The sequence below is a fragment of the Euprymna scolopes genome, chromosome 26 (assembly GCF_053919585.1).
Source record: "Euprymna scolopes isolate OS-2025 chromosome 26, ASM5391958v1, whole genome shotgun sequence".
NCBI classification, from domain to species: Eukaryota; Metazoa; Mollusca; class Cephalopoda; order Sepiida; family Sepiolidae; genus Euprymna; species Euprymna scolopes.
This window is the reverse complement of record NC_136507.1, coordinates 60261418-60286155: the sequence shown is the minus strand read 5'-3', so window position 1 is coordinate 60286155 and position 24738 is coordinate 60261418. Positions and strand designations below refer to the sequence as shown.

Below are 24738 nucleotides of genomic sequence, written 5' to 3'. Positions count from 1 at the left end.
TTATTATTATTATTATTATTATTATTTTACAAAGAACCAATCAAAAGAAACAACTTTGTCGATTCAAGAATTTTTCATAAATGTGTTAGTTTTCTGTCCGGCAAAAAAAAAAATAAATAAATAAATAAATAATGCAGAAGCAATAAATACAAGCATAGAATTTATTTTTGCAGGTTGCTTACCTCCGTAGTCTTTCGGCTGACATGATTTCACCATCTTCAATGCCGTAGATGTACATGGATGTCCTGAAAAATAAACAAATGAAATCATAATATCAAAAGGAAACGTATGTTTGTTCAACCGTACACACACGCGCGCGCGAGGAGACTTATCGGAATAATGCAAAGCTCAACAAATTGTTTTGGAGCTTATTTAGAGTATCAATAAAATAAGAAAATGACAATATAAAAATATTTGTTGATGTATACAGATTCATTCATTTAGTCAATAAGGATGATACATCAATTAGGAGTGTAAGAACTCTTTATACCATACTATACTAAAGCTATACTCCTATATCACAGAGATCACTTTAGTTCTCCCACTTCAACAGTCTCAATATTTCATCTCTCATTGCACAATTATTTCACTCCTAATGTAACTATCGCTAGTCGCATCCTATTATGTTACCTAGCATCTTCCCTCTTCTTCTGATGAGAAGCATTAAGCTGATTATTGATACTCTCTCTCCCCTCCCCCTCTCTTATATATATATGGACGGAATATCCGCCACATGACAGTTTTATGATAATAAAATATACTAGCAAACTAAATGAATAAATGCGAAAGTTGGGCCACTTTGCCGTAATAAGTGTAAAGTGAAAACACTTTCAAAACAATTTCAAGTTAATTCAACCATACACAATATGTTATCTATTGGAATCCTACGCCGGTAAGTAGGAATTAAGTTAACTAGTATAAGTTTTGGCGAGAGTTACGTCAGTACATATCAGAATAATCTGGCAGCAAACGGAAATATACCCAGCTGCAGGTAGCGTGATTAAAGTGGTATGGGGTGGGGGGGGTAGGTTAGCGCCTCAGCCAAATACAGAACAATAAAATCATTGCTTCTCTAGACGTAGAAAGCTAATGTGCCTGTCAAAAAAAAAGAAAAAAGAAAAAAAAATGACAATTACCAATTATACATGCAATAACTCGTCTCTCTTTACACTTAAAATCAATAAAAAAAAATACCAAAAAGGTACTATCAATTAGCACTGCTGAAGTATCTTTTTATGACTGCAAGGGGAACAGTTACACTCAGATTGATGCAGTTTCTATGGATTCAGTTGCCGGACTGACTTTCAGCGAATTTTATTTGAGCAATCTTGCAAACAATATTTAATCTTTATCTCTACTATTATAAAAAAAAACAAAAACAACCTTGTCTCTTTGTGTGAGTTCGTTTTCTATAGATTCAAAAACGTCTGTGCTGATTTTTATGAAATTTCACACGAAAGTTTTTTTATGTATCTCGCAGTATTCTTAAATAGGCTTTGTTTCGAAATGCCTCTGATCATCATATCTTGTCGCTCCATCTCTTCAACCAGTGGCGTGCGGTTTCATTACCAACACTGAGGTCTTCGTCCGTGCAGTTGGGCCCCAGTGGGCAAGATGTTAAAATGTGCTCGATGGTCTGAACTTGGGCACCACAGGCGCATTCAGCAGTTGTAGAGTAACCCCACATGAGGAGGTTGTCGCCAGTTTTGCAACTTTTGCCCTTGTCCTATTCAGAGTGACCCACTCCGAATGGGACAGGTGTGTGCAAGGTGGTAAGGTTTCACTAGGCTCTGGCAGTGCTATATTTGTAGACTGAGGGTCTACCTCTCTCCACATCTGCAGCCGGTAAGAGGATGTAGGAGTGTCCGGTAGTTCCTCCACTGTGGCAAAGCTTCGCCGCGACACAAGTCGTCTAGCCACCTCTGAGTAGCCATAGAGAGGGTGTCTGGGGTCTTCGAGTTGTTTAGTACGCTCAACTCTTGCAATTATATCCCGGCGGACTTTAGGTGGTGGTATGCCACTTAATCGGTATAGGGCTGGTAGAGGTGTGCTTTTTAAGTTTCCAGTTATGATCCGGCAAGCTTTGTGGAGATCTGCATCAATGCAGTGAGCATGGGCTGAGCGAGACCATACTGCAGCGCCATATTCAGCCGTGGAGTAACATAGGGCTAATGATGTTGTCCTTAGCGTGTGTGGGTCTGCTCCCCAACTCGAGTTAGCCAGTATGTTGACTAAGTCAATTCGAGGCGCGATCTTCTTTCGGAGCTTGTCTATGTGTCTTGAAGGAGAGAGTTTGGTCCAGTGTGATGCCACGGTAGACTGGATATGGTTCATTTACTAGCTCCTTACCTTCCCATTGGATCTTCAGCTTCCTGTTGGCTATGTGGTTGTTAAGGTGGAAACTACAAACTTTTGTTTTCCCAGGATTGGGATTGAGGAACAATTTCTTATTGTAGGAGGATAGGGTTTTTAAGGTACTGGAGATTCTTTTCTCAATTGCTTCAAAGCTCTTGTCTTGTGTCGCAAGACGCGTGTCATCAGCATAGATGAATCTACGGATGTCTGTAAATTCTGGTAAGTCATTTGTATAGATGTTAAACAAAGTCGGCGCCAAGACAGAACCCTGGGGCAGACCATTCTTCTGTGACCTCCACCGACTCTGCCTACCATCCATTTCGACAAAGAATCTCCGATTCTGGAGAAGAGATTCTATAATGGAAACCATTTTTCTATTCTTCAAGGTCTGGCCAACTATGGTGTCATAGGCTGCCGTGAGGTCGATAAATACAGCCCCTGTGATTTTTTTTCTTTCATACCCATCCTCTATGTACTGAGTCAAGTTCAGAACCTGACCAACACATGAACGCCGCTCCCTGAATCCAGACTGGTCGTCCGTAAGCTGGTCTTCAACTATTGGTGATATCCTGTCCAGAATGAGGCGTTCATACAACTTGTACAGTACACACAACAAGGATATAGGGCGATAGCTAGATGGTAGTTGGGGATCTTTCCCTGGTTTAAGAAGAGCTATAACTTTTGCCCGTCGTCAGATCTTGGGAATGTTGTATCCAGCAGCACAGGAGTTGAACAGTGATAGGATCCATTCACGAGATTTTGGCCCAAAATTCTGGATCATCTCTGTTGAGATACCATCGAGTCCTGATGCCTTTCTAGACTTGAGATGTTTAATTCCAGTCTTCAATTCCTCCTCAGTAAATGGGGGGGAACATGTCATAAGACTCTTTTTGGACTTCGCCCATCTTCTCTTTCATCTGTTTAACGTAACCTCGTTCTCTGTGCAGTGTTTTCCCATTTATAAGTAGTTGGTGAGCAACTTGGTTTGGTGAGACTGCTGCTGCTGCTGTAGTGTCCGGTTTTTTATCGCTGTTTAGCTTCTTTATTGTTTTCCATGCATTTTTGCTATTGTGGGTCATGTCCAGATCTGCAACGGTCTCCATCCATCGCTCCTTACGGGCTGCAGATAGGGAGGCCAACAGTTTGTTGCCCAGCTCAGTGGTAAGTTCTTCGAATGGGTCTCTGTTATATGCTTGTACATAATTTTCATAGATGGTCTTACTTGTCTCATCCAAGCCAGTTATGTATTCCTTCCTACAGCCCCTTGGGATGTTCTTCTTGGCAATGTGCCACACAAGAGCTTGGAAGGCTTCATATCCTGATGCTACGGGGGGGGGTACATCATTAATTGTATTCTCTAAGTTGTCCATGAAACCCTCCCAGTTAGCCCTCCGATAGTTGAATCTGGCCATAGTTTTAGTAGGCACAGGTCCAACTAGTGGCTGCATCTCATGCCTCTGATAAGTATTGATAATCGATAATCAAAATAATTCGACGAAAGAAGACGTTTTTGACCAAAGCTAACACCTTACACAGCCTAACATCACAAGTGCATTTGAGAAGTTTTATTACCACACAAGCTGAAAGCCCCGACATATAAAATCAACAGTATGTTCTTTGATATGACAGAGGCGCGTTAGAAATGAATATTCCTTTTTAAAGCACACTTGAAGCATGATACTTTACTTTTTCATTTTAAACTTTAATTCACGTCATTATATATATAAAAAAATAATTTTATATAATAAAGTGTAGGTTCTCTACAGTGCAATGTAGACTACTTTGTACTGTGGACTGAGTAACTGCGGGGCGGCATGTAACCTTTCCCCCGGTGCATGGCGATGGATCTTCAACTAAAGTAGGCAATCAATCGATTTAATTAAAAAAAAAAAGGGGGGGCGATTTTACCGATTTCGATAACAATAAAAATATGGGAGTGTGAAACATTCGTTGATCATCATTAAATCCCGGACAACGTCGGATCTCCCCGCTAGTTACACTATAAAATCCTCTATGTTGATTTATATTCTTAATCTAGCTGATAATAATGAACAGATATACCAACTTTAGGACATTTCCCAAAATAACTATGTTCTTAAGTTCACTGTAAAACTAAATATATATAAAATATAAAATCGCATTCCTTAATGTTCTTATTAACAACTCTTGGCCTTCAGGCCAAGATCAAAGTGTAGTATAACTCCGCTGGTACTGGTCGTATGTCAGGAAGGTAACGGCTCGCATAGACACCGAGCATCCTCGCCCGATTACCGTATCCAATGTCGTTGACAACGTAAGGCCGCCGTGGGACCGAGGAAGACAAATGGCCTACGTTACAATCCTAACCATGGCGAAAATGGTGATTTGGACGTCGCGACTGTAAGGTGGTGGTGGTGGGGGGTTGTTTTTTTCTGATCAGAATCTGATCGCCTTCTTTAAACACCAACTATGGGTGAAAATCAGATGTGATAGAAAGAGGTTGCATCGCGCGTCATTTGACAGAAGATGGATACATGTAGCAAGTCTGTGTGTATGAAAAGGAGCCAAATTTGAATACATGTTCCCCGCCTAGGTGTGGAACGTGCAGTTCTGTCAAGTGTAAAATAATCTTTAGCCTCTTAGCTAGCCGAGTGAGTGCTCCATCCCTCCCCGACTAGGAAGCCTCCAAGATCCCCATCCCCACCTAACTGCAATTTTTCTTTTGCACCCCTTCCCTCTAAATTTCACCCATCTTGGAGAGAAAGAAATCAATCATTAACCCCCCACCCCATTTCATCTCATCTAGAAGGCATCCCCACTTAGAGACTGCCCCCGCAGGAGCTCAGGTTCCTTTACAAACCGAAGTGGAACAGGCGGTCTATCAACTAGACAGGGTTGGGAGGGTCCTACTAACCACTTTTGTATTTTTTCTTCCCCGCCCTCGACACAAATGAATTATTGTATTACCTTTATTGTTATCTTTTTTGTTTTTACATGCTAATAAAAAATGTTTTAAACAATTTGGTTCTAAGTAGGACGTAAGAAAGGGTGAACGTGGTATTATGGTGGAAGAAAATACTAGCTAAGAGAAACTTTTGTTTAGTTCTGGAGTGACAAGGACGACTAACGACCCCCAATTCCCCCCCTTTTTGAGTTGGCCTTGTGCCTAAGTTTTTGTCATGTTAATTTTAGCCTGAATAAAAGATTTATTATCTCAACGTGTAGTATCTGTTCTGCAGATTCTGCGCTTCAATTTCTTGTCCTCTCTCAGTGAAGGAGAAATCCTTCACGACTGAGATAATTTTTTTTTTTTTCCTTTTCTCCACGTTAAAAAACGACCCTGGGGTCTAACTCTGTCCCGTGGGGAGGTATTGTAAATAGGAACTCTAATAGTACGTTTAACACTTCTATTTATATAAAAACAACCTGATTAAATTTCTTGTCGTTTAAATTTCAGGAACAAATGCTTCCATCGCTACAAAATATCCATTGCTAAATACCTACTCAATTGCGCAAAACTAATCTCCTTCACTAACCTTCATTACTGACTAAACTAAAAAATAAAAACAAATCCTTATTAATAACGAATTTCCTAATTATATCGTCGATGAACAAATAAAAATAATGATTCAAAACTTTAAAAAATACTACTACTACAAATGATAATAATACCCAATATCGTATCTTAAACTTTATTAACATATACTATGGATGAATCTGTTCAGTCTCAAGAGACAATGGATAGCCCCTGTAAGCATAGCTACCGTGTAATTGTGAGGCAAGAGTTGTGCAATCCTGCATCACACTTCTCCTGAATAAGCACTGCTTGAGTCCAGTGGCAAGGAAAACTCTGTTCCGTCTGCCTGCTTCCCACCTGACTACAACTTGGATGTCTTCAAGTCCAACGTTAACAAATTCCTAATGAACCGCCCTCTTAAGTAAACACTTCATTAAATCTCCACACTAATGTACTGTACTTGCAATAACCCTTATCCCTGAGTAGCTTCCGGGCCTTGATAAGTGGTGACCACCGTGTAAAAAAAAAAAATGTCAGAGACGACTGGAAATAATGCCGAGATAAGCAGAGAGCACATATAGCACCTGGAATTCTCCAATAGTCACCTATTTTAGTATTGACCAGGTTTAACGTTACTTAACTTCGGTGATCTAATGTGAACTGGTATGTCATCTATAATATAAATCTCACCTGTCTGTTTAAATGTATGTATGTATGTTTGTATGTATGTATGTCTGCCTAAACTTTCGATAGAAGTGATGGATTTTCACGAGATCGGTATAGTTTTGAAGCTCGACCCTTCGGACGATAAATGTAAAAAAAATTGGCCAAAAACATTAATGCCTTCACCCTTAACTAGGCACTTTTCTACAAGAAGGGTCGTTTTTTTGCGTCGTCATTTTTGCAAGTCATTGTATCAGTTGGAATGACTTTACTAATTCCAACGTTCAGAACTTCCGGTCGCGTCATGGAGTAGGGGTAAGACATCAGGTTTTCTTTCACTTTCTTTTCCGCCTTTGTGTCACGGGTTCGAGCCTGCCTACCTACTACCACTGATTTTTTTTTTTTTTTTTTTTTTTTGCTCAACACACACTTCCAAACACCCGGGCAACGCCGGGCACCCACGCTAGTATAACTAATATACTAATATAGTCAAATGTAACCAAACTTTAAATTAAAAGAAAGGGCTATAAAACATATTGTACATCAGACTTACGAGGTGACTTCAATAAGTTTCCAGCCTTTTTGCACGGGCACTTAAAATTATCGTAGACTCTTGAAAATTCACTATGTTATTGCTATACATGTTATGAGAAAACTGACCAATATTTACTATTTCAGGTTCGAATGAACAGATACAGCAGGAATTGGAATACACCCTACTAAAACCTGATTGTCACAGCCGGTGAATTTCAAAAATGCAATCTGGACATGAAGACACTTTAGAAGAACGATATACAATAAAATTTTGTGTTAAACTTGGAAAAATGCCACTGAAACGTATGGAATGCTTCAGACTGTTTTTGGACCATATTGCATGAATCAAGCATCAGTTTTTGAGTGGCATAAGAGATTCAAGAAAGGTGGGGAGTCTGTGAGTGATGATGAGAGGTGTGGGAGGAGTAAGGAAGTCAGAACACCAGAGTTGATTAGCCAAATAAAGAATTCCATTGATAAGGACCGTCGTGTGTCTATAGTAACAATAAGTGCACAGTTTGATGTCAGTGTGGGAACTGTACGCACAATTATTTCGTGAGGAGCTGAAAATGAGGAAGATTTGTGTGAAATTTGTCCCTAGGGTGCAGTCCACAACTTCATCCTTGTCACAGACTATTTGACCAAGACGGGCATCAAGACATTTTCTCATCCTCCAGACTTTGTGATTTTTGGTTATTCTCTAAGCTCAAAGAAAATCTTAGAGGCTGTCGTCATGAGACAATTGAGTAGATGAAAGAGGCTGTGAGGAGGGTCACAGACATACTCACACAAAATGACTTCCATGATACCTTCCAGAAGTTAGTGGAATGATACAACAAGTGCATTGCACCCGGAGGAGACTACTTCGAAGGGAACTAGAGTTTCATGTGTGTATTATCAATGCTGGAATCTGTGTTAAATAGAGAAGTAATCAACTATCTCAGTAATAATAACCTTCTTAGTGATGTGCAATATGGTTTCCATTCTGCTAGATCTACAGCAGACATGCTTACAATTATATCTCATAGGATTAGCGAATCTCTCGACAGAGGCTTCCTCTCTAGGGCAATTGCTCTTAACATATCAAAGGCCTTTGATAAGGTATGGCATAAAGGTTTACTTCGCAAGATCTCGAGCTATGGTATAGCTGGAAATCTCTTCTCAATTATTAAATCATTTCTCTCTGATAGGTTCATAAGAGTAGTGGTTGATGGGCAGAAATCAGAAGCTCTCAGTATTAATTTCTCTCAGGAGTCCATCCTGAGCCCAACTCTCTTCCTGATCTACATTAATGATCTTCCAAATCACATCCTTACATCATTCGTTGACATTTATGCTGATGACACTACCATCTATATTAGCACATCAAAGACCGTAAACGACCAAGCTCTCTCAGCCAAATGTTTGCCCCAAAACTGATTAAAAAGCTTGCTACATGTCTGTATAAATTTCAAATTTTTAGACCAAAAATTGGCTGAATAGTTTGCTAGGACTGCAAAGATCAAATCTTTTGAATTTTGACTCCTTGGCAGCCAAATTTGAGGTCAAAAGCTGAGTAAAAAGCTTCTCCTATATCTGAATACACTTTATATAAAATTTCAGATGTTTAGACCAAAAATTGGCTGAGTAATTTGGTAGAGACTGCAGAGGTCAATTCTTTTTTAACTTTCACCCCAATAATGATCCCTTAACATTTATTATTTTGGAGTCAAATCAAATTAAAAAGTTTAATCCATGTCCAAGTAACCTGCATCTAAAATTTCAAGATTTTAGACCTAAAATTGGCAGAGGAGTTTGGTAGAGTTTTCAATGGTCAAATCGTTGAACTTTCACCTCTTGACAGCCAAATTTCTGACTGAAAACCGATTAAAAAGATTTTCCAATTCTCAATACCCCTTATGTCAAATATCGACTCTGTAGGCTTAAAATGGACAGAGTAGTTTGGTAGGGACATGGATTTGCTTGAATATAATATTTTTATACATGCAAATTACGTATTTATTATTATAATGAGAATTCTCTATTGATTATTATATTGACCCTAATATATAGTAGTGAGATCAAAACTAAAAAATATTTATATGACACGGGCTCCATTAACTAGAATCGAAATCAAAACATACAACTCTCCCCTGAGTCACGACCATACGCATATGACATGTCAATATATATATATATATATATATATCTTCTTCTCTTCTCTTCTCTTCTCTATCTTCTCTTCTATCTTCTTCTATCTTCTTCTTCTATCTTCTTCTATCTATCTTCTATCTATCTATCTATTCTATTTATCTATCTTCTATCTTCTATCTTCTATCTATCTTCTATCTATCTATCTATCTATTCTTCTATCTATCTATCTTTTCTTACTATTCTATCTTCTATCTTCTTCTTCTATCTATCTTCTATCTATCTTCTATCTATCTATCTTCTATCTATCTTCTTCTATCTATCTATCTTCTATCTATCTTCTATCTTCTATCTATATAAATAAAATGAACTCATTTTTCCCATGTGAGTTTGACCTTAATATGATTAAAAAACAAGACATTACATGCAAATGTAATGTTCACAAACTGCAGCACAGGATCTGAGGTATGCTATAGGCCTATTACCCTTACACTTCTTCGATAACCGTACATTCCTATATTTTTCCCGGTGAGAGTTCACTGCCAAAACCGGTTAGAATCAACGGAAGTTGTAAAATCTTTTCTCTCTATTAAATTCCTACTACTCGTGCTACCACTTAACACCGCTGAGAACGCGTTCACAAGGAACAGTAGGAATAAACACCGGTTTGGAATCGTAAAGGGTTATTAAAGCCATTTTTCCCCTTTTTTCTGTTTTTTTCCTTCTCTCCCATAAAAAATTTACGATCCGATTAACATTATATTTTTGCCTATCTGCTTCTTTTTTTCCTTTAAAGTACAACGCAAACTGCGTAAATACTCTTATTTTACTCCCGGTTTTGACAACTCTAACCGCGGAATCTGACTATGAGCTTTATTTATTAGTACTTCCCACTAAAAACTTATTATTACATAAACAAACAATTTCTTAATGCAACGATACCGTGATATTACTTGCATATTACTTAAAAAAACAAAAAAGAAAAAATAAATAAATAAACGCGCTAAACGTCCGATTAAGATTAAGTTGTTTTGTTTTGCATTTCTTTCTTTCTTCCGTAAGACACACACTGCGAGACTACTAAGTTTATACTTCCGGTTTTGAAGATTCCGACCGAGGAATCTAACTATGAGCTTAATTTATTACTGCTTTCAACTACAATTTTTTAAAAACTAACATCTCCTTTTTTACAAATTACTATTACAACGCGACCATATCGTGAAATTACAAAATAAACAACGTCCGATTAAGATCAGCACATTATGATTGCTTTTTCTTTGCTAAACAATTCTGTACGTGTTTACATTAACATTTATGAATGCTTCTTCTTCATTAACGAAATTACATTTGCTACATACTGAGTTTCCCACAACTTTTCCCTCAAACTCTTTCTATTTAATGTACCAGTTAGTCGGCTCGAAAAACAGTCTTTACCTGTATCTTTCAACAGAGTCTGCGACAATTTGTCTTCTCCAAATACAGGCATAAACACTGTGTTCTTCGAGATGATTAAACATTTTACATTAAATAAAAAACACTAAAATATCTAACCATTACGTACTGAAAGGGTACCACTTCTTACATTTCCGCATTTTTTTCTTTTTGTGGGAGTCGATTGCTGTACTAACAATATAAGAAACATGCATTTTCTCTTTTTATTAGAATTTTCCATTACACCAAATTGAGCCACAGCAACGCGTGACAGGGTAAAGCTAGTATATATATATATATATATATATATATATATATATATATATATATATATATATATTGACATGTCATCCTTTTTTAAAAGATAGAATTGCCTGATAGTTGAAGACAAGATTAAAGCAAGCAAGCCCAGACGGTGCACAAAGCTTTATAATTATATAAATCTATATTGATATATTTTTTATTTAAGTTAAAAATATTTGTTGAGTTACTGAATACTTTGATTGCCTGTTTGTTTTTGTTTTCTTCAAGTATATCTCTCATCTGTTAGTTGACAACCCACTCCTGGAATGACTCCTGATCAACAAACACAACTTGAGGGAAGTATGGCCCAGTTAAAGAAGATTATTTGACCAGTTTTACTTCCATAAAATGAAACTTTGTCAGTGCTGATATTCCGTGAAGACAACAAAAAGTCGACAACACCCCATCACGCAATGCCATGGATATAACTGGGATACGTGTATAAGTGAAGTAGCATGAGAGCAGCATCATTTGGTTGTTGCGCGGGAACGAGCAGGTTACAATGTTAGTTTTATTATTATTGTTAAATATAAGAGTGGGTAGGTTGACTGGTAGAATATTAGCTCGTAAATATTATGCGACATCATTCTATTAAAACAATTACAGATATTGAAATGATTCAATGAATCATCGCACTAGTGAGTTGTGTGCCTTGGCAGATCCAAAAAACAGGTTGGAGAGAATTAAGATTTTTTTAACAAGTAATTTTGAAATGAGTAAAATCTAAAATATTTTTTTGCTAGATTAGGAGGCTGTATCATGATTAACAAACATATACTGCTGACGTAATGAATATGACTACACCCGGCTTCCTCCCTACATGATTGGCTGGTTAAGCCATAAATACCGACTGGTAGACACGCTTCGGGAGACTCTAAAGGCCTTGCACTTAAAGATACACCATCTTTAACTACAAATCTTCGTTCATTAAGGTGACTTACAAGATTATTACTCGAAATAGTAGCCAAGACCACTCAGCTACTCCTAACGAATATATCCGTCTCGTGAGATAAATCAACTAATCTGCTTCTACCAAAGGAGGAGATAATGCCTGAGAGGATGGTTTTGTGATAACAAAGCAATATTACATTACCCCCACTCCTGAATTGAGTATTAAGTGGTAGTGCATAAGTCTGGAATAGTATACTAAACTGAAGTAAGCACTAATAGATATTAATTGTACAATTTCGGCTACAGATCTAGAAGTAATCGTAAAGGTTCAGCTGCAGATGTAGAGGTAATCGCATAATAATCGGTTTCAGATGTAGTAGTAATAACATTGGTTCGGTTTCAGATATAAAAGTAATAGTATAGGTTTGGCTTCAGATGTAAATGAGGTAGTATAGATTCTACTTCAGACGTAGAATTAATAGTATAGTCTAGACTTCAGATATAAAAAATAATAGTATAATTCAATCCTCAGACAGGCAGATATTAAATCTCATTAATAATAGGCATGGACTTACTTTCTTTTATTGTATGCCCCATCGCTCTCTTGATACGGCTCAATTTTTCCTGCAACAATTGTAATATTATTTCCCAGAATCATTCCAAGTTCACTGAAACGAGAATGAAGAAAAGATATGGCATTTTTAAGAAATTTTATGAATAAAAACCAAACCCCTCTGTAAAAATTGAACAAATTTTATTATTACTTTTTTTTTTTTTTTTTTTTTTTTACTGAGTGGCAGAATAAAATATAGTGCTTTTTTTTTTTTTTTCGAAAATGCACCCTTCGATGTTAGTGAACAATGAGAACGTTCTTGGATCCCTAATCAAAACGTTGATACTGATCCAGAACATGACTCAACGTCGCGTCGGAATCTTCCGGCAGTTTACAGTAAGCAGACGGAAATGTTGCCGGTAAAAACCGACACGAACACTGCCAGACGATAAATTTAAAACGCTAAAAGTAAAACTTTAACAGAAGAAGATAAGCCTAACTGTAGGTTTAATTATATGAAAGCAATATTTTTATTGTTTGAAGAAACGTATATTTATATATATATATTTTTTTTTTATTAATCTTTACAAATTTCTTTTGTACATTTTAAGATGAAAACGTGCAAACTCTGAACGGAAATCAAATTTTATTTTTCTTTCCATAAAAAGTATCTAAGAATTTTTGTTTGTTTTCTTTTTAATTTTTTTTTTTTTTTTTTTTTTTTTTTTGGAAGGAAAGTTTCGATGAAATAAGCGTTATTTTTTGCAACGATGAAAACAATTCTTTTTCTTTTTTCAGGGAAACACCTACGATCGAAAATAACTTTTTTTCCCCCGGAAGGGATCCCCGGAAGGGATCCTGGAATTGGAGGGATTCAAAGAGGACACATTTCAATTGTCACTGGCTGATTGCCAACGCACGCGTCATTTGTAAACAGACATACACAACCTGTCTTGTTTGTTGTATTCGTTGAGTTTTAAATATTAAGGAAATATTTAAGGAAAAGTGGGAGGAATTTATGTTTTTTTTTGTGTGTGTAGGGTACGTTTTCTTCACCAAAAATATTTTCGATAACCAACCGTAATTTCTCGTTTTAAAAGGAGTTCATTTCCTACGATCATTCAATTTCGTTTTTTTTAGACATTTAAGAAAACCATTAAATATTCATTCACATGTGCTTTTTGTATCCCTGCTTCTACTCTTCCATTTTTTACTTGATTACTAAAATTAAAAAGTAATGCTAACAAATTCGAAGCTCCTCGTGGGCCTTTTTTAATTGATTAGCTTATTCGATATAAAATGAGAACCATTTTAAAAAAATGAGAACTGATTGCTGATTGGTTGGTACTTCCAAAACGCGTCAGTTGGTTGGTTGGTTGTGTTTCTTTTACGGCATATCAACCCTTTTCGGGTTATTTAATGCCGAATCCAAAGATTTTGAAGAAAATTTTTTTTAATAGAATATATTTGTTGTTTTCACGTCAGTTTCTATTTAACCCATAGTTGGGACCCTAACAGGCATTACCACTCCGGGTCAGAGTGGATCTGGGAGCAATGGTAATTAAAGGGTGGCTCCACACTCCCGACAGCTCACAAGCTGGGACCTCGCCACTGGATATAGTTTAAGGTCATATCCAGGACCCCAATTGAGGGACTTTTACCCTCTGTAGGGGGGGGGCAGTCGGCGTATTTTAATGCCCCACTGACAGAGCCCCAAAACGCGTCAGAGATTTACACTCACCATATTACTTTAACGTAATGGATTATCGTCATAACTTTTGTACCATTTAGAAGAAGAAGCCTAAAATAAACTAATAATAATTTTTAAATTCTTTTTTAGCTTAAAAAAATCGTGAACATGCAAAACTAAAATCGTGTACATTATCGACGACTTAAAACAACGTTCCTACGTATTCGCCATATTGAAGGTGGAAATACACGTGTTTAATAAAGTTAGCAAAAATCAACCAACGGTCAGATTTTCATGAAATGTTTGACGCTTATTCGCTTTTGAATTTATTTATATGTAAAATACAGTTTTCGTAAAATATATGAGAACTTGTTCTTATTTATCTTGAATTTATAAATAGAAAATAGAAATGAATTAAATATTTTTATGTTTTGAAAATGAATAACACTATTTCTCAATAATATCTAATACTTGCAGGCCGCCCGACGTTGCCCGATCGTAAAATGCGCATAAATATTATATTTTAATTAATGCAGAATTCCTGTTTATTATAAACAGAAATACCGTAGGTATTAAGCGTAACGTAAAATTCATTAAAAAATGAAGTAAAAAACGGAAAGAAACTGAGACGTGTGCATGCGAGTATTATGTTTTTTTATAAACAGTTCACTTGCTGTTAGTAAAAAAAAAAAATACTCGAGCTGAAATCGAAACTAAAACATAAAGATAGTGAGTCGAGTACAATAACCATTAGGCCAGCTTGACGCAATCTTTAAAAAGTGTTTTCAAACCTACTTCTTCTTAACATGAGTAATATGTCATGTGAACGATGCACCCAGGCGCATTCGTGAAAAAGTTGACAAACAGATAAAAATCTGATGACCCTCACAACTGACCTCTTAGCACTTCTTTTGTTTTCGAATGAAAAACAATTAAAACGTTTTCCATATGTCCGAATATCCTATATACCAAATTTCATGTCTGTAGATAAAAAAAATTCGTTCGGTATATAAGTTGAGAAATGTCCTCACACACATTCTCGCTTTTATAAATATACTAGCCGGCTGCCCGGGGTTTCCCGGTCGTAAAGTACACATAAATATTATATTTTAATTAATAGAGAAACTGAGACATGTGCGTGCGAGTATTATGTTTTTTTCTAAACAGTTCACTTCTTGTAAGTGAAAAAAAAATTACTCGAACTAAGATCGAAACCAAAACCTAAAGACAGTGAGTCAAGTACGATAGCCATTAAACCAGCATGACATTGTCTTTAAAAAGTGTTTTCAAATTATTTATTCTTAACAAAAGTAATCCGTAATATGAACTATTCACGCATGCGCATTTGTGAAACAGCAAACAGATAAAAATCCGATCACTCCCACGTACCATGTTTTCAATTTTAACCTCCATGCAGCCTTTTTTTCCGGATGAAAACGGATTAAAAAGTTTTCCACATGTCGGAATAACCTATATATCGAATTTCAAGTCTGTAGATAAAAAATAAAAATGGGTTGAGAAATGTCCACACGGACACATTATAACTTCTTTAGATATATGGATAATCAGTTGAATTGCAAAGAGAAAACATTCTCAAAAATATCTCATTTTTAAAATATTTAAATTTGATAATTTTAAAATATTTAAATTTGATAATTCTGAAAGATCAGTTTTAAACACAGAATTCAGCGTAAGGTTTTACAATTATTTTTTAAAAACTGTTAGAAGATGCTCATGCGACATGTAGGGCCAGGTTTTGGATCAGTAACAAAATATCTATAAGATTCCACAAACAAAGCTTCTTTCTTAGAACTGCACGCCTGCGGAAATCTCTTCTGTTTCCCTGCTTTCCAACTGACTGCAATATGGTCGTCTTCAAGTCTAATGTAAACAAGTTCTTTATGAGCCGTCCCTTTAAGTAATCCAATTTACCAAATTTCCACTACTGACAATTACTGCGATATTGTCCCATTGACTACCGTGCACTCATTAACTATTATTCTCGAGTGGCCTCTGGGCCTTGATAAGTGGTGACGGCTTTGTGAAATATTTTACGAATGTGTAAGAAAGAAAAACGGACTATGTGTACACGTTATTATGTATGCGGGTGTAGAGCTATTGACGTATGATTGTTGGGTGATACACCGCTGAGTAATTAAAATGGATTTTAAAATAGTTATCTTCTTTTTTTTCGCTTTCCTTTTTTTTTTTTTTTTACAGAAATCAAACATTTCTTCAAAAATATTTAATAAAATATGAATATTGTATGTTCATGTAAACAAAACAATCAAACAAGAAAATCATGTAAACATTTATTTTGTTGGCACATTATCCCTATATATATATATATATATATATATATATATATATATATATATATATATATATATATATATATATATATAGGGATAAAGTTAAACTACGCTGATGAGAGGTAATGACCTTGAAACACGCGTGTACGTAGATTACTGTTTTAAAAATAATAAATAAATAAAAATGTTATATACGTCCAAATTAAAAAGGGCGACTTTCTAAGTAAATAAGAAAATGAGCTCCGAGGCGGAGCCAATATTAACCGTATGTATCGCTTGAAAAATAACAACAATAATAAAATCTAAATTTATAAGCGATAAAAATAAACAGTATAATTAATCTAGGGATTATGGCCTAACGGTTAAGGCACCGGACTGTGGTAAACATGGTCTGAGGTTCGATCCCTAGAAATAGTTAAACTACGCTGATGAGAGGTAATGACCTTGAAACACGCGTGTACGTAGATTACTGTTTTAAAAATAATAAATAAATAAAAATGTTATATACGTCCAAATTAAAAAGGGCGACTTTCTAAGTAAATAAAAAAAATGAGCTCCGAGGCGGAGCCAATATTAACCGTATGTATCGCTTGAAAAATAACAACAATAACAAAATCTATATATATATATATATATATATATATATATATATATATATGTGTGTGTGCATACATATATATACGTACATATATATATACATACATATGTATACGTACATATATATGATGATTGCAATGTCTTGTAAGACGAGAGCCACTCCCTCGGACACTTAAAGTCCATGAGCCCAAAAATAACTTCCATCGCCACAGGACCATTTTAATAGACAAATGCCTTAGGGAGTATCTATACACAGATGATGTTACAGAGTCTTAGCTTTGTACGACAACTAAGTCTCTCTCTCGGTTCAAAATGTTGAGATCTTGGACAGAAGTGGTTATTATGATTTGAAAAAATGATATTAGAAGAAAACGATAAAAGAGGGGGGGGGTCTAAATTTAGATCCGACAACATTTCGGATCTAAATTGAGACCCCCCCTCTTTTTTTAATCGTTTTCTTCTAATATCGTCTTTTCAAATCATAATAACCACTTCTGTCCAAGTCTGACGAAGTTAGTGGATTGTTGATACGATTCGGTAGCAGAAACATGTGTAACTAAACAGATAAAATGGTAATAAATTATATATATATATATATATATATATATATATATATATATATATATATATATATATAATAAATGGAGCGCAGTTTTTCCCCTCTGGACACAAATACCATCAACAGATGGCACATATAAATTTATTATTTTTACCCTATTAGCTATTACCTTATTAATTTGTAATATTAAAACATTACATTTATTCCTAGGAGCGACATTATCATCATGGTCATAACCTATGGAGAAAGTAGTTGTAATTTCACCTTATAATCCATAAGTCTTCTTATGCCCCGATTATTCACCGCGTTAATTAATTCTACTTCTTACTTTCCTCTGCCTACGCCAACATTAACTGGTTTGCTACACATCGCATTCTCTTACCACTTTTCATCTACAGAAATAATGATGTCTTACACTGGCTTCCGATTGGCTGAAATAAAAGCATTCCTACATTCTAGATTAACGATATCAGCCTCAAAACCGAACAGTCACTTGCGCTACAATATGGCTACTTCCGATTACATACATCTCATTTTCCTTCTGCCGACATACGTTCGCACCTTGCTAATGCAGGTAATTTCTTTCATTCTTTTTCTTTTCTTTTTTGTTTCTTTTTTTTTTTTTTTTGCACTCGAACAGGTAAGATCTGCAATTTACATTTCTTTATAGGGGTTTACCTACTTTTTATAGATTATTTTTTCTGGATAATTGCACGGAGATTAACTATTATTAAATATTTCCTTCTTCATTTTGTCACGCAAATACGTCATAATGCAAAATGCCATTGAAGTTTAAAACTATTTGCGCATACTTTAATCTATTATAACTATTATTGAATTTTTGTTTTTATTTTTTAACCAAATAGGTCATACAGCTAAATAATTCGTTTTTGTCATTACATACCTTACACTACGGGCTAATTTCTTGCTAAGCACACCCACACTCACAAAATGGGATGTCTATTACGAAAGCCGTTGTTAATATAGGTAGGTTGGGGGGTGTCAATTCCGATTGCCGTTCTTACCATGAGAAGTTTATGGTTGGACTACAACAACAACACCAACCGTACTTTAATTTTTTATGTGGAGGGGGAGGGGCGCTACCACCAGGCAACGCCGGTCAATGAGTCCTGCTAGTTCTAAATAATGTTTCAACCACCAAACTGAAAAAAATGTGGATATATTTGGAACCTTAGCAAGTTTCATTGGATATCCTACCGGTTTGGGAGGGTGAGAGCAGGCTCGAAGCGTTCCTTCAAATAATGGTGATCAAACAGCAGTCATAGTTCCTAGTCTTCAAGGAAAGCAGGGAGTCTGTGAGGAATGATGAGAGGTTTGGGAGGAATAAAGAGATCACAACACCAGAGTTGATTAATCAAATAAAGAATTTCATGGATAAGGACCGTTGTGTGTCTATAGAGACAATAAGTGCACAGTTTGATGTCAGTGTGGGAACTGTACACACAATTATTCATGAGAGACTGAAGATGCGGAAGATTTTCATGAAGTTTGTCCCAAGGGTGTTCAGAAAGATCACAGACTATTCGATCAAGATGGGCATCAAGACAGTTCTGACCCTCCCTATAGTCCAGACCCTGCTCCATGTGGCTTTTGATTTTTCCCTAAGCTTAAGGAAAACCTTAGAGGCTGTCGTTATGAGACATCTGAGGAGATAAAAGAGGCTCATTGACACACTCACACAAAAGTACTTCTATGGGGTCTTCCGGAAGTATTTGGAATGGTGCAACAAGTGCATTGCATTAATTATATTATTTTTAATTGGAATTCATTATTGAGATGAGTATTATTTATTAATTTATTTATTGCTGACTATTATCCTCATCTTTCTTAGTTGTTCTTTCACAACGTTTCGACCAACTATTCCTTTGGCCTTCGTCGAGGTGAGATGACAACAACTATGGATGGCAATAATTGCTTAGGATGCAGTTAAGAGATTCGGATTTCCTATCCCGTCACGGTTACCACCTGATGAGGGTCAGAGGAATAGTTGGCCGAAACATCGTGAAACAACAACTAAGAAAGATGAGGATAATAGTCCGCAATAAATAAATTAATAAATAATACTCATCTCAATAATGAATTCCAATTAAATAATATATGAGTGCACTGCAGTCGGAGGAGATTACTTCGAAAAAAAAAACTAGAGTTTCATGTGTGTACTATCAATAAAATTGCCCACAGGAAAAGATTTGGAAACTTATTGAAGGCACCTTGTATATATATTGTAAATAAGTATTTTTTACTTACAGACACTAGTGTTTCATGCTTTTGCAATCATTAGTGCAGGAAGTGACGATTGGCGCTGGTCAAAGGGTTCGCTAGCGAGAACCTAACTTAGACCACTGTCAACCATCGCAGAATGAAGGGAAATTTTAATATTAATAAAGCTTGCCGTTAATTCAGACGATCTCTAGTGATCAAGCGGCATGAAGTCACGTTCTCGCAAGAAGGCCAGGTGATCGACTTATTTAATTTTTAGCATTAGCTCAACATTTAAGAATTTATTTCTTCACCTTCTTTATATTTGCAGTTATTTATGCATTAATGTTTGGTTTGGTTGTTTTGTAGAGGAAAATTGATTTTTGACTTTGCAGAACATGATTGAGTTTTGTAAAGAGAAAGGAAAAAACCCAATAAGATCAATGTATCGTGCATTTTAGGTCAGGAATCCAGTATCATCAGGCAATCTGATCTGGTAGCACCTGGTGTCATGGAGGAGAGATAACCTGTTCTTTTTATAACCTGATAAGTCAATCGGGAAATAATTGGCTCTCCAAATTATGCGGGTGTTTACGACGCCCTTAAAGAATAGTTTTACAAGAATTAAAGTGATGCTTAAAATTCTTACCGACAAAATTCTTCCTTGATGTCTTGCGTTCTTTCGAAGGATAGCAACAAATTTACCATTACCTGGTTGCCTTTGCCAACAACGTAGACCTGTGAATAGAAACATAATTTGTCAAAGCTTACGATCTTAAAATTAAACGTCAATGTGATACTATCGACGTCCGGCCTCCAAGTGTTAAGAAGGTTTTTGACAAGGGGAGTAACCACTTATTAAAGCTTGAAGGTCACTCGAAGATAAGAGTTAATGATGATAGGATAACAGTGGACAGTGGTCACTTACATAACAGCGTAGTGATCGTTGGTGGTGGAAAATACATTTGTGTAAAATTAAAAAAAAAAAATCGGTCCAGCCATTTTGGAATTCAAAGAGAATAAACTCAGACACATATCTACACACAAAGTCCCTTTGATTATATAATTTTATAAATTGAATTAAAAAACAAAATTCTTAGTGCTGCAATATCTATATATATAAAAATGTAATTCTTGGTTCGTTCAAAATCGATAAAACCATATTTCTACATTACCAATTTAATTGAAATTTTCAGACAACCCATTTTTAGAGTCGAGGGATATTTCTATGCTATTAAAATAAATTAACATCGCCAATTATAAAAATATTAAATAAAATAAAAATATTTTTTGTAAGCCCATACTGCGGACCTGCCTTGTTGGTAGAACTGAACTTCTGTTTCAATTCATTTCATACACCACGATTTGACGAGACGAATTAGATTTCATTTTCTGTTTATTCGATAAGTAAAAAAAAAATGTACCCTATTTTAAAAATTTAAATTCATTTTTATCTTCCAACTTTTTAATTAAATTTTTTTTCTTTATTATAGCAGGCAAAAAAAAGTTGCTCGCTTGCGTTTTGAGTTGAAGCATAAAAGTCGAAGTTGTTTTTTGTTTTTTGTTTTTGTTTTTTTTTTTGTTTATGTTTTTTTAAACAGTTGTTTCGATATAAGAAAATATGAACTTTTATTATTAAAACTATAAATTGTTAGGTGAAAGTATAGGTTTTTTCAAAGTATAGTTTTTTTCAAATGACGACTTAAATAGGTTTTCGACTATGCTGAATACGGAAATCGCATTGAAATTTTGCAGAAATAAGTAGTTATCGGGATAAAAAGTTGTATAATGCATTGTAATCTCTGGCGGCCATCTTTTTTATGTGCGTGCACGCGCGTCATAAACAAATCTACGTGCGCAACAAAGATGGCCGCCAAAGAATACAATGCATAAAACAACTATTTATATCTCGATAACTACTTATTTCTGCAAAATTTCAATGCGATTTCCGTATTCAGCATAGTCGAAAACTTATTTAAGTCGTCATTTTAAAGAAAATTATGGAGGTGGACCTAATCTAAAATAATACCCAAATTAAACTTGTAAATACGATTTAAAAAATAGCGCAGATCAGTAAGCGCATTAGCACCCATTAATCGACTAACGTGACCTTATTGCCAAATAAGCTCCTGCTAAAATGTTGAACTTGCCGTTCACGTTGTTGTTGTTTTTGTTTGCTTTTTTTTCAAGTTAAATTCAACTTTCACAATATCTTTTGATTTTTTTTATAATTTCACGATATCTTTTTATAATAATAAATCGTTAGTTGAAAGCACAGAATAGTTACAAAACACCATCTCCTCTCTATGGTAAGAATGGCTGAAAAAAATTAAAATAAAAATATTAGGTACTCATGCAGAAAGTGATCCGTGCTGAAATGATAACGTTATTATTTAAAAAGCCATTCTTAACATGGGGAGGGGAGGGTGTTTTGCACCTATTCTGTACTTTAACCTAACAATTAGCACCAGAAATTGTTAGGTGAAATACAGAAAAGTTTCTACCAAGAAAACCGTTATTTTTTCAGCCATTCTTACCAAGGGGAGGGGGTGGTGTTTTGTCACTGTTCTGTGCTTTTAACTAACAATTTATTAAAAAAACAAAAGGTAAATTTTCAGATTAGGTCCACCTCCACAATTTTTAACATGGGTAGGTTGAGGGTGTTTATTCTGAAATCCATTCTTAACATGGGGAGAATGGTGGTATTTATTCCAAAAGCCGTTTTTAACAGTGAAAAACAGGTAAAAGGTTAAAACACATGATTAGGCATGGGTGTTGTTTATTCCGAAAGCCGTTCTTAATATAAGGAGGTTGGGAGTGTTTATTCATGACCGCCAGTGAATTGTAGTGCATAGTACAAGTCTTTATATCTCGAAAACTACTTGCCTCTGCAAATTTTAAATGAGATTTTCTTATTCAGCATAGTCGAAAATTGTGGCGGTGGACCTAATATAAAAAACATACCCAGCACAAAAAGATATTGTGAAATTTAAAGTTAAGCGCAGTACCAAAAATAAAATTAGACAGAAAAATATTCCCTTTGGGTTTGTACTTGCACAAAGACTTGAAAATTTGTCAACAAAAACAAATATATAGCAAGTAAATATTTTCAAACGCAAGATAAGTTACTTTTCTACCTAATTGGATAATTTTTAGTGCTTTTTAGTGCTTTTATTGGGTTTGTACTACTGTACAAAGTTGTCAAAAAATAAAGTTTGGGAAAATGAGTTAAAACTAAAAAACTATACAAAATACTGTTAAAAACCACCGAATACATGTCTACCTATATCACGGTAACATATATTGAGTGAGTTCCTGACAGTATTTTGTATAGTTTTTTAGTTTTAACTCATTTTCCCAAACTTAACATGTTCAACACAGTCTGCCGCCATTTGTATTTTTCAAATAGACTGATAAACACTACATGTTTTTGAACGGATTAAACATTTTACACTAAATAAAAACACTAAAATCTTATCCAGTTAGGTAGAAAAGTAACTTATCTTGCCTTTGATAACATTTATTTTGATATTTATTTTTCAACAACTGTTTCGTTTGTGTTTAGTAATACAAACCCGTTTTATTTACTGTAACGTTTAGTCGCCTCAAAAAACAGTGTTTATCAGTGTATTTGAAAAATACAAATGGTGGCGGACACTGTTGATGTTAAGTTTGGGAAAATGATTTAAAACTAAAAAACTACACAAAATACTGTCAGAAACCCACCGAATATGTCAGCCTATGTCCCGATAACATATAATCAGTGGGTATCTGACACTGTTTTGTATAGTTTTTAGTTTTTAACTGATTTTCCCAAACTTAACGTATTCAACAGAGTCCGCAACCATTCGTCTTTTTCAAATACATCGATAAACACTGAGTTTTTCGAGCCGAATAAACATTTTACATTAAATAAAAACACTAAAAAATTACCCAGTTAGGTAAAAACATAATTTACCTTACCTTTGCTTTCATTTATTTGTTTTTGAACAACTTTTTCGTATCTGTGCATAGTAAAACACCCCCACCCCACTCTCACCCAAATATTAATTAAAAACTCATATTTTTTAATACAATAAAAAAAAACTCTATTTAGCGTTTCAACATTTTAGCAACGTTCGGCTTAATCCACTGAATGTTGGTCGAGCCCAAACCATGATTGACGGTAATTCCAAAGGATCCGGATCCAATTCTGTAAGAGTACCACTTTTTTTCATTTTCGCCTTTTTTTACTTTTTGGAGTGGATTGCTGTACTAAGAATATAAGAAACATGCATTTTCTCTTTTTATTAGAATTTTCCATTACATCAAATTGAGCCACAGCAATGCGTGGCAGGATACAGCTAGTTTTAAGTTATAAATTTATTATAGTTTTTACTAGAATATCTTGTCTTTTTCTTTTCCAGGTTTAACAACTAGTTCTTTACTTTTCCATGTTTAAGCTTACCCATATTACTTTTAATGCTCACATTTTTCTATTAGAATCCATGATTTTTCCATGCAAATTCACTTGTTCTTTGTTTAATTTCAGTCATTTTTTTTTTGCCCACATAAACATATAATATACACATATGTAATAACAATGTACGGCACTCGTATGCTTTCAATAAAATTCTCCCAATTATCTTCCTTTCATTCCTTCAATCTCTCTGTTTCACTTATTACTTCTCTTTTCGCAAAAGCGGTGAATTGGTAGCAACAGTAGTCACTGAAGCTATGTGGTTGCTATGGAAACCAATCAAAAAACGTCGCTCACCTTCTTACGTTTTTTTTTACGATTTTGAACACCGGTAAATTCATCATAACGTTTGCTTTACTGAACGAAAATTGAATTTTTTTTTTTCATAATATAGTTGAGGTGTAAAAGCTGTAAAAATTGTTTGAAATTTGGTCGAAAATGAGTGGGCGGTGAAGCTTTAAAGCAGTTTTAAATGACTAAAACTGACACTTAACCATATATTCAAAGAGTACCGTGTTTGAATATGTGTGTGTATGTGTGTGTGT

General features: G+C 35.1%; 1 protein-coding gene across 1 annotated transcript in view; it reads right to left on the bottom strand.

Annotated features, from left to right (window-relative positions):
* Positions 1 to 24738, bottom strand: part of LOC145248098 (cadherin-23-like) — a 166900-nt gene that overhangs the window by 38275 nt on the left and 103887 nt on the right. The window contains exons 21-23 of the mRNA XM_080109887.1: positions 20384 to 20472; positions 12379 to 12471; positions 183 to 245 (exon numbers count right to left, since the gene is read on the bottom strand). Coding sequence (XP_079966013.1) covers positions 183 to 245; positions 12379 to 12471; positions 20384 to 20472 — 245 coding nt within the window. The remainder of the gene's footprint in view (positions 1 to 182; positions 246 to 12378; positions 12472 to 20383; positions 20473 to 24738) is intronic.